Source organism: Leptodactylus fuscus, chromosome 9 (genome assembly GCF_031893055.1).
Source record: "Leptodactylus fuscus isolate aLepFus1 chromosome 9, aLepFus1.hap2, whole genome shotgun sequence".
Classification (NCBI taxonomy): Eukaryota; Metazoa; Chordata; class Amphibia; order Anura; family Leptodactylidae; genus Leptodactylus; species Leptodactylus fuscus.
The window spans coordinates 73,786,511-73,798,343 of NC_134273.1; the positions used below are offsets into that span (position 1 = coordinate 73,786,511).

The following is an 11,833-nucleotide window of genomic DNA, read 5'->3' on the forward strand; positions in this document are numbered from 1 at the left end:
CTGCATTGGAGGCCAAGACTACTAATATCCCACTAAGCCGGTCAATATGTAAGGAATCGACCCTTGTGATGTATGAGATTCATTGACTGTAGAATAGGACACATCACTTGAAGCTCCTCTGCCCCAAAGCTAAATATGTAATGGGTCCCCTCTTACCATGTGCTCTCTAGAATACTGGTGGCTTCTTACATCGTAGAGAGGTTTCTTGGCCCCCTGAGGTTCCAGGGCCTGGTAGCAATTGATACCTCTGCACCCCCTATAGCCACACAGCCAAATCCTAAAGACAGACAAGTATAGTGGTCATCTTGTGTTTACTTCTGTAAATACTTTACAGCTTACGCATCTCCATGTCAAGAGTGAGCAGTAAATGAGACTTAATAGCTTACCGCCTTCTAGGAAATATGATGTAGGAGGACTGTTCATATCACTAATACTGATTCATTTACCGCAAGAGCTAATGAGGTCAGTGTGATATGTAGGAAGATAACAGTATTAGACAGGATTCTACATCACTATTCATTTAACACTTACGAACATTAACTATTTATGGGATTTTTCTGGGCTAAACATATTAACGCTCAATCCTAAGGATACGTCAGTGGTATCAGACTGGTGGGGTTCTACAGCCAAGACCCCCACTACTCATCTGTTGACACAGAGAATGGAGCAGGAAGCAGACAGCACAGAGATAATGATGTCCTATCCCGTGGATATATTGCTTAAAGCACTAGAAATAAACAGTGAACAGTGAACAGTAGGCCTTCATCCTTGGATCTCTCCACCATTGTCTATAGCATGGGGTGGGAGCTGAGGCTTTCTTATCAGGGGCACAGCTTAGCCTTCTTTTTTTGGTGCTTGTCCTATAGGTATCAGTTCCTTCTGTGAGACATCTTACTTTTTCTGTTCAGAATAGACCCCTCACAAATTCTGTGTAAAGGGTTGAAAGTCCGGCCATATTAAACTCGCTCTCCAATTCACCAATCGCTGAATATTCCTTCACTTCAAATTCAGGAAATCTGTAAGACAACAGACACTAAATGTACCTGCTTTATACTTCTTAAACGGAACACGCCTTACAATTAGGGTTGAGCAATCGGGATCGGAAAAGATCAGAATCCGATCCCGATCTTTTTTGGCAGGATCGAGGTTTCACGTTAGTTCCCACAAAGCTTGGCTACTGGCCAATCATTGTGGGAAAAGCAAACAATGTTGTTAGCTTTTCCCACAATGATTGGCCAGTAGCCAAGCTTTGTGGGAACTAACGTGAGACCTCAATCCCGCCAAAAAAGATCGGGATCGGATTCTGATCTTTTCCGATCGCAATCGCTCAACCCTACTTACAATTCATCCTATTACAGGTGCTTCCCTTCAATAGTTCTTCAAAGAGGTTTTGTAGGAGTTTAGCATTGATGACGTAATCCTTAGGGTATGTTCACACTGATTTTTTTGGAGCGGATTTTGACGTTGTATCCACTTCAAAATCCGGCTCCAAAAACGATTCCCATTGACTTCAATTGGAATTGCTCGCTTCTTTTTGCCCCAAGCTAGTAGCGGAAAAAAGAAGCGAGCTGCCCTAGCTTGCAGCAGATTCGGCGGATGACTCAGCCGCGGCATCACGGAGTGACGCTCCCTCCTGATTAGGCCCATTCTTCGGGCCTAATCCGGAGTGGAATGCCACAATCCAATACATTGTTTTATCTATCTTGCTCTGTTTGTTACATACAACTGAATACAAGTCTTTAGTGTTTACTAAAAATTACTAATTACTAGTGTCCTTGATAGCTAATGAAGCTAATGAAGCAGTTTGCCAGCTCTGTAAAGTGCATTTAGCTGTGGAGCCCTGGAAGTTTCTAGAACAGTGTTTGATCAACAACTCTCTATTTTCTATACTTGAATCCAGAGGTAACACTATATACATCAAACAGGCTAAGGCCGACCACCAAGTTGTCACTGAAAACAGGAAGCGGAGGGGAGAGGAGACAGGAGGGCAGGAGAAACCCAGACATGGGAACACCTCTTTCCTTCAGCCTTGACTGATCTATAATAATTAATATTAAGAGATACATTTCTCCTGGCCCAGATTAGTCTTTTAGCCTTCAGTTGAGTTTTTTTTAAGGCTTTACCTTTTATGTCCAGGCGGTAATTTTATTTCACACAAAACACTGATCATTCTCTCTTTACATTTCTTTCCACTGGAATCAACGTCAACTTTACAGGTTTTCTGGAGGACCAAATATTCCTGCAAGAGCAATCCAAAAATAGAGAATAACATCAGTTCACACAACTGTAAGAACACAGATGACTCCACTAGAGGTTCAGCTGTAGAATACTGGTTGCAGCATGCACATTGCCATGTTGAGCCCTGGTGTAATGGTCAATAGGGAGATCATCACAGTTTCCTCAGTGATCGCCAGTCAGTATTATTTTTCCACTGGTCTTCAGGTCCTCACCAATCTATCCTAAGGATAGGCCAGCAATATAAAATTTCAGGATACCACTTATTTCCAGAAGTGTACACTATGGAGATCTGTGGGATTGGCTGACGAACATGTGATGATAGATGTTCTCATCTTATAGAGATGGGTTATTGTTATTATTCTCTTTAAAGGGGTTTCCCATTTTGGACAATTTCTTCTTGTTAGAAGTAGACACTGGAAATAAAATAATCACAAGACATCCCGTTACTGGGGGCCGTATGTGATATGGGGTAAAATCTGGCAGTATTCAAATGCTCTGTAGCGCCACCACAGTGGACATTTAGTATTACACAGAGACCATTCAAATCATTGGGTTGACTGTGTAATGCCGGGCAGGACTGGTCCTCCAGAACAAGAGACACTCCTTGTAACGAAAGTTGAGGATCTTGAGAGAGCTAAAATGGGTAAAATATATTCTATAAACTGGATATTTCCATAAAATTTAAAATAGGAGCAATGAGGGTTAGATAAACTATCGCCTTGCCCTAGTCTTGTGGATCTCACACAGTGTACATGAAGAGATTGTACCTATCCTAAATTACTGATTGTGGGGGTCGGCCCGCTGAGACACCCACCAATTCCGTGAACAGAGGTGTTTTGCACAGGGCTGAATGTAGGCATGATTCTCCTGGAAAGCACGCATCTGTGCTCCTATTAACTACAATGGGAGCCCTGTAAATAGCCAAATACAGCACCCATTAAAATGAATGAGAACACAGATGCATCCTATCCGGTAGGGGCACGCCTAAATTCAGCCTGACTGCAGCTCTCAGGATCGGTGAAGGTCTCAGCAGTCAGACCACCACCGATTAGTTTTTTTCCTCTATACTATGGACAGGGGATAAATATGGTTTGTGGCCTAACCCCTAAATTATTACTACGGGAGAAGACCCAAAATGTTTCCTCTCTACTCACCCGAATATTACTTCTGTCCCCTTGTAGAAGAATCAGTATCATCTTGCCCATGAACATCAGTTTCCCAGTCAGCTTCAAATCCGAAGTCCATTTTTCTACAGTTTTGACATATTTGTTCTTAGCTCTCATGTGATCTAAATGTAAAAGGGTTGTCCACGTCCCGTCGTCCGTCACCGCTGACAGAAGGTGTTTTTCATCTCGGATGGAATTCCCAATTACACTGTTAAAATTCTGCTGTGTCCACAAGACCAAGTCATGTATCATGGGTTCTGAGAGATGCTCGCGGGCTTGGTCAAGTAATTTGTCTCTTAGTTCTTTACACTGCGCCCTGGTAAGTTCTTCAGAGCTGACAGACAGATTTGGGAGGCAGGATGGATATGTAACTGGCAGATCAAATACAAGCCGTAGTCGAATTTCAGATTCTGCTATCCTCCGCACGTTGGTCTGAATCATTACAGTTATTCCACTCTCTACGAAACATGGAAACTCAATCAGCCACAATGCAATATCCTGACAGCCATAAATCACAGGGAAATTACATTCTCCAATAGTTCCGTGGGCCATTTATCTTTGCTTAACGGGATCCAGATATTAATAGACAGATAAGGGTTATGAAAACTTCACCAACAAGATTTTGGAAATTGTATTTCTATTTTTGAATTTATTGTTTTGATTGAACATTTTCAAAAAATCTCGTTACATCAAAGAGGAATATCAGGGAAGAAGTGGACGGAGGAGGTAAGGGCGTGGAGACGTGAACCTAGGATTCTCGCTTTCTAGTATAGTCTGTTACCTGGAACTCCCAACCAGCCTGGACACAATGGGACAGTCCCGGACGATGGGAGGTATATCCTGACTTCAACTCATCTGCTCCCTGCTTTACTGTGTCCGATGTCTTTTCTGCCGGTGGTTTGGAACGTGGTATGGACGACATATTGACATCACTGCATTGCACCTACTGCTCCTGAGGTGCCGGCAGCAGAGACAGGAGAGGAACATGGGAGGGAGTATAAGGTTTATATCCTTTTGTTGTTTTGTACATCTTTCTGTGGGGTCACCACCAATGGGGTCAATATACAGCAGAGACCGATTAAGGGGACATAATATGGTTGGGGTCTATTACAGGGGGCGTTATACAATGGGGGGTCTATTATGGGGGACATTATATAGTGGTGCCTTACTAATCAGGGCCTATCAAGGTGGGCATTATATAGATCAGAGGTCCCCAAACTTTTTTTTTTTTTCTTGTTGACCACTTTCAAAATTTTACTGGTTCCGGTAGACCCCCTGCTGCTACATTTCTATCATATTCCCAAAACTCGTCAAAAAATGTGTAGATTCACACCAACGTAGACCCCCGTCGAGTCTTCTGTGGACCCCTGGGGGTCCACCTGGAGCACTTTGGGAATCACTGATATAGATGTCGCCATATTAGCGGACATTATATCGTGGGGGTCTACTAATGGAGACATTATCCAATCAGGACCTATCAAGGTGGGCATTATATAGATGTTGCCATATTAGGGGTGACATTATACAGTGGAAGCTACAATTAAGGGGACATTATATCGTGGGGGTCTACTAATAGAGACTAGAGATGAGCGAACAGTAAAATGTTCGAGATTCGTTTCGAGTAGCCCCTCAATATTCGACTACTTGAATCGAATATCGAACCCTATTATAGTCTATGGGGGGAAATGCTTGTTTCAGGGGTAGGCAACGTTCGATCAAATTATACTTACCAAGTCCACGAGTGAGGGTCGGGCTGGATCCTCCGAGAAGTCTTCTCCGTGCAGCGTCCCCGCGGCATCTTCTGGCTCTGAATTCACTCTGCCAGGCATCGGGCCTGGGCAGAGCCGACTGTACATGCCCGCACTACAAGCGGACAAGCGTTATATAGATGTTGTCTTAGGAGCGACATTATACACTGGAAGCTACAATTAAGGGGACACAAGGGGGTACATAGGATACTGTGTGGGGGCACAAAGGGACACTCATGGGAATAGACAGAGACAAGGTTGGTGTTGGTGGGTCTTACGATATCTAAAATTCACTACAGTATGCTATACGCATGACATGGTTTAGTTAAAATTGATCGGCCAAATTCTGGAGGTACAAACCCTCATGAGTATGGGCAGGTTTGGTTGAGCATTGGCATCCTGTCCATCTTTCGTGGAGTTAATTGCAGACAAAAAAAACTGAACTTTTTTGTCCAAAGATGAAAGGGCGAAAATACCAGATACCCGATGTATGGGCAGGGCCGCCGATAGGCCAGTACTACTGCTACTGGCGTCAGGGGCCCGGCCAAATTTAAAAATGGGGGGGGCCCGGGCCCCCTGGCGCCGGCAGCAGTCATTGTATGTCCTGCTTGTTTCAACTCAGATCTGCGTCCAGAGGACGCAGATCTGAGTTGAACACATATGCGGCTGAAGCGAGGAGCTGACACAGGTCAGCTCCTCGCTTCAGCCGCATATGTGTCAGCGAGAGAGGCGGCAGCGGCGAAGCGAGGAGCTGACACAGGTCAGCTCGCTTCAGCCGCTGAAGCGAGGAGCTGACCTGTGTCAGCTCCTCACTTCGCCGCTGCCGCCGGCTACCCGGCAGTGTAGACGCGATGTGATGACGTCACATCGCGTCTACAACTGTGCACCAGTAAGAGAGAGAGGCGCGCAGAGAGCAGCGGGGGAACGAGGAAAAGGTAAGTGTAATGTGGATTATGTGGAACGTGAAACTGGGGGCAGATGAAGGAGAGGACGGCATGACACTGGGGGCAGAGATGGAGGGACATGAATCTGGGGGCAAAGATGGAGAGGACGGCATGACACTGGGGGCAGAGATGGAGGGACATGAATCTGAGGGCAGAGATGGAGGGGACATGAATCTGGGGGCAGAGATGGGGGGCATGAATCTGGGGGCAGAGATGTGGAGATATGAATCTGGGGGCAGAGATGGAGGGACATGAATCTGGGGGCAGAGATGGAGGGGACATGAATCTGGGGGCAGAGATGGAGGGGACATGAATCTGTGGGCAGAAATGGAGGGGACATGGATCTGGGGCAGAGATGGAAGGGACATGAATCTGGGGGCAGAGATGGGGGGACATGAATCTGGGGGCAGAGATGTGGGGACATGAATCTGTGGGCAGAAATGGAGGGGACATGGATCTGGGGCAGAGATGGAGGGGACATGAATCTGGGGGCAGAAATGGAGGGGACATGAATCTGGGGGCAGAAATGGAGGGGACATGAATCTGGGGGCAGAAATGGAGGGGACATGAATCTGGGGGCAGAGATGGGGGGACATGAATCTGGGGGCAGAGATGGAGGGGACATGAATCTGGGGCAGATGAAGGGTGTATATGAAGCTGGGGGAGAGACGGAGGGGGGACATATAATTTACGGGTGACTGTAGGAGGATTATACAGTGTGCGGGCACATGAAAAATTAATGAGTGGGCGGAGTCAACATAACAGTGGGTGGGGCTAAATGTCCCGCGGCGCGCAAAGCGCACCGCACATTTTATCCCTCTTTTGGTTCTTCAACAGTTGGGAGGTATGGGTACAGGGGGCAATGGAAAGATGTTAGAAGGTGGACGGGGGGGATTGTTGGGACATCGGGTGTGCGGCACTGCGGAGAGGGAACTGGGGCAATAATATATAAGTTTTTAGCTGGAGAATAATAATGATGTAGGCCGCTATGCTACTAGCATAGCAGACTGTTTGAGGGTGGGACTTTCACTGTAAAGGAGTATTCACGTTGCGTTTTTGGCCTCCCTTGCCGGGATACGTTGGTAACCAGTCACAATCAGCTCCCCACTTATCCCTGCACGGAGAACTGCAGGCCCCCCCCCCCTTTTTTTTAATGGCCAGTTCTTCATGCAGGGATAAGTTGACAGCTGATTCTGACTGGTTACCAACGTATCCCGGCAAGGGAGGCCAAAAACGCAATGTGAATAAGCCCTGAGGATTTATTAGGAGGGCTCTTATAGATGGTGTTGGCTCTCTATAGGCGCTGTCACACGTAGCAGATTTTACCTGCAAATAGAATCTGATTAAGCCTTGTAATGCTGCTAAATAAAGGGAAATGTAATACAGAATTGGTGTGTCGCAAAATAAGGTTGTTTTAAAATGGCGGGGGGGGGGGGGCAGACACTTAGGCTGTATGGGGCCCCAAAATTCCTGATGGCGGCCCTGTGTACGGGTACGAGTCCAATGGTGCTATGTTTAACGTATGGTGGTAAGTGTCGTATATTCGGGGATTCAGTGTCCAAATACTTTATAAAAGAGGGTCTACGATATAACCTATATAGATAAATGGTCAACCGGAAGAAGACAACCCCTTCTTGTGCCTAGCTTTATCCGAAGGCGTTTGGATGGCAATACCAGGGAAAGACGTACATTTCACTTCCCGCGGCCACTACGTGCCGGCCATTCAATTGTAAGAGATGCTTTTTGTTTGCAGTTCTCTGCTCCGAGGGGGGACCTGAGCTTAGGATATACCGGTATATACATGAACTATTTTCAGAATACGTCTTTGATGTGATGCTTTTGTCTTCCAAGCCAATAGGAAGATTTTTCCATCAATAAAATCAGCTCTATCCTGGCGCACTCTGTGCACATTACTGTATGACGGGAATTTGTATCCTTTAGCAGTTTATTGCTCCTTAAATGTAATATCCAAGAAGAAAATACAGAAAGCCAGACAATGCCGTGTGTCTGTCGCCAGACGCTTTGATGTAGTAACAATGAGGAGATCCCTGACCCCTTGTCCTAACACTTGTGTTTGTCACTACGCGCCGGCTCACTTTAATTTTAAGCTCCTGACCTCTCCAGACTTCATCCTATCGAGTGGTTTAAGTGCATTTCACATTACTGCCAGGGCGCTGGGTCACTTTAAAGGTGCCCATATACCGTCAATAGCCATCAGCCAACAGATATTCCTCCTGGACCCTAATATATGTGAACAAAAATATTCCTCCCCCCCCAAAAAAACAGACTCTGTCTGTAGGACTGTCCTGACTTTGCACGCGGTTAGTATGATAATAAATGTCACCCTTAGGCCGCCCGTGCACCAGCCATGCTTCCCCGATCCCTTTCATTTACTGAATAGTCGCAATGGAAACAAGGCCACAAAATCGGACCTGTTTCATATTTGTCAGTCCGCACACGTGACCGAATAATTCATGTCATGTGTATGGGCCCATAAAATGAATGTGTCAGTGTGCTATCTGGGAAAAACCCAAATAGGACACTGAGCTAGCACATGGTCCTCTGCAAAGGGGATAAGACTGTATTCACATGGTGTACTATTTGTGCCGTATTTGCTCAAACGGAGAAAAATCCAGAAAGAAAGACATAAATCTTCAGTTCCCTTTGGGATCGCTTTCAGCTAAACAAGGCGTTAAAGGGAGTCTGTCAGTAGAAAAATCAATGTCAGACTAATGACAGTACCTTGTACGGCGGCCTCTACGCTTTCCAAAGATGTCTTTCTTATTCCCCATTTTAGGTCCGTTTTCATAAAAATTAGGTATTCATTCCCATTCCTTAGCGTGACATCTCCCTCCTTGTCGGATAGGGTCGAATATCTAGAGCATAGAGGCAAGACCCGGCCCCTATAGCGCTTTTCAGCTAATTTGCATGAAACTGGAGCCGCAATGAAGAATAAGAAAGACATCTCTGGAAAGTGTACAAGGCTTACATGGTCCTGGCATTAGTTTTATACCGACTTTCCTGCTGACAGACTCCCTTTAAGGCCGGGGCCCCACTGGCCGGAAACGCTGCAATTTGGCAGCGGCGGAAACACTGTGGTAAAAAACGCGGCGTTTTACAGTACTTGCAAAGTGGATGGGAAAAATCGCTACGCGAACACGCTGCGATTTCCAAAACCGTTGCAGCTTTAAAAATCGCAGCATGTCAATTATATGTATGGAAACCCCGGCGGCTTTCCCATAGATATACTTGTAACAGAAAGTCTGCGGAGGGAAACTCAGTGAACTTTCTGTTGCAATGCGTTCACGCAGCGGTTCTTCCTGCAGTGCTTTGGCGCTGCGTTTCCGCCCAGTGGGACCTTAGCCTATAGTAGACCTTTGACCACCTCCATCTACTCTAAAGCTGGCTATACACATTAGATTTTAGGCCGCCATTGCTCGTGGTAGGTTGTACAACCAACCGTCCCACAGACATGAACAGCCACGAACCTTTCAGCGAGCATCTGACTATCCCAAAAACTTGCAAAAATTAGTCCTTTGTTTCAACTATACCCGTCTGGAAACTGCCGGCGTTTCCATAGGTATAATTGAAATGCAGCGATTTCCAAAAACATGAAAATCGCAGCATTTCCGTTGTGTGTTTTTTTTTTTCTGCAAAGTTTTACAGGGATTGCAAGATGCCACGGTTTACAGGCTCTTCGTTTTTCAGGTCCTCATCAAGACCCAAATGCTAATGTGAGCCTAGTGTAAGCGCGGGTTCATAGCTGCGCCCGATCTCCGCTTTTGTGGGTTTCCGTCCTCTGCCCGAGAAACTCGGCCAGGAGACGGAAACCCGGCAGTCAGTGTCCGCCCGTGAGTGCCTTCTGGTCTCTGCGGCGAAACCGTTTTGTTTTTTAACCGGACACAAAGTCCTGCATGTCTGACTTTGTGTCCGGTTAATCTCTCTAATGTTGCTGGAGAAAAAAGTCGTGCTTCCAGTGGTTTTTCGCCCACAATTTCCGGTGGACCAGTGCAGATGTGAACATACCCCTATGCTATACAGTCCATTTAGATCAGGGATAGGGAACCTTCGGCTCTCCAGCTGCTGTGAAACTACAATTCCCATCATGCTTTATTCACTTCCATGGGAGTTCCAAGAACAGCAGAGCAAGTATGCATGCTGGGAGTTGTAGTTTGCAACAGCTGGAGAGCCGTACGTTCCCTACCCCTGATTTAGATCAATGGCTTTATCTTCCAGTCACTGAGATATAAGACATGGTTTAGTGCAGTCACCTGTACTGGAGAGGACTTGACACTCCCCGGGGTCACAGTATATGGCAGACAGCACAGAGATCTCCTCCAGCGCTGCTTCTGACATCTCAGCTGCTCTCTGTCTATGCCCGACCTGCGGGATTTGCACAAGACTTCCCTTTCCGCCTCCTGTATAATCCCTGCATCGCCATCCTCGTCCACTAGAGGGCAGCCTCTCCTCAATGACTGAGCTGTAAAGCGCAGATACAGGCTCCATATACAGTGTATACATAGTAACTATGGAGGCCATAGAGCCTGCTGTGACTGCTACAAACATGGAGGATAACACTGGCTGCTAGCAATGTCACTGCACACTACCAGAATAGCTGTCAGAGTGGATCCAGGGAATTCTTAATTAGTCAAAAATATTCTAAAAAAATATCACCAGTCCTGCAAGAAAATTGTCAGAAATTTCTGTCATAACTTACCACAGTCCTTTGCAGATCCTGTCATATTTGGCCAGAAAAATACCGCGTCGTACACACCATCAGGATTATGTGCGTTTTTTTGTTGGGAGCCTTCACACAGAGTAAACGCGCGTGTATTTTTGCAAAATACACGTGTAAAAATAAGACTCCCATTGTCTTCAATGATATTTTTTACAAGTGTAAAAATACGCCTGCAAAATGTCATTGAAGTCAATGGGAGTCTTATTTTTACACATGTATTTTTAAACGTGTACTTAACAAAAATACACGAGTGTTTACTCCGTGTGAAGGCTCCCTTAGATGTATATATCATGGCAAAAGAGATAACATACCTCCCAACCGTCCCGATTTCCGCGGGACAGTCCCGATTTGGGTGACATGTCCCGCGGTCCCGGTTGGAGGGAGATATGTCCCGATTTCAACTCAGATCTGCGTCCAGAGGACGCAGATCTGAGTTGAACACATATGCGGCTGAAGCAAGGAGCTGACACAGGTCAGCTCCTCGCTTCGCCGCTGCCCGCCTCTCTCCCTGACACACGCGGCTGAAGCTGCTCGCGTGCTCGCTTCGCCGCTGCGTCTCTCTCTCTCGCTGACACATGCGGCTGAAGCGAGGAGCTGACCTGTGTCAGCTCCTCGCTTAGCTGCTGCCGCCGGCTCCTGGCTTGTAGACGCGATGTACAAGCCAGGAGCTGGCGGCAGCAGCGAAGCGAGGAGCTGACACAGGTCAGCCCCTCGCTTCAGCCGCATGTGTCAGTGAGAGAGAGACGCAGCGGCGAAGCGAGCACGCGAGCAGCTTCAGCCGCGTGTGTCAGGGAGAAAGGAGGGCAGAGAGCGGCGAGGGAGCGGAGGAGAAGGTAAGTTTAATGTGGAGGTGGAACGTGAATCTGGGGGCAGATGAAGGAGAGGACGGCATGACACTGGGGGCAGAGATGGAGAGGACATGAATCTGGGGGCAGAGATGGGGGACATGAATCTGGGGGCAGAGATGGAGTGGACATGAATCTGGGGGCAGAGATGGGG

General features: G+C 46.8%; 1 protein-coding gene across 1 annotated transcript; it reads right to left on the minus strand.

Annotated features, from left to right (window-relative positions):
* Nucleotides 1–649: 649 nt before the first annotated feature.
* Nucleotides 650–10,461, minus strand: RWDD3 (RWD domain containing 3). The gene is made up of 4 exons (XM_075287954.1): nt 10,368–10,461; nt 3,393–3,862; nt 2,124–2,239; nt 650–1,016 (listed from the first exon to the last, which is right to left on the minus strand). Exons 1-4 carry the CDS (start codon nt 10,450–10,452, stop codon nt 905–907), a joined length of 783 nt encoding a protein of 260 aa, XP_075144055.1. The 5' UTR covers nt 10,453–10,461; the 3' UTR covers nt 650–904.
* Between the last annotated feature and the right edge of the window lie 1,372 nt (nt 10,462–11,833).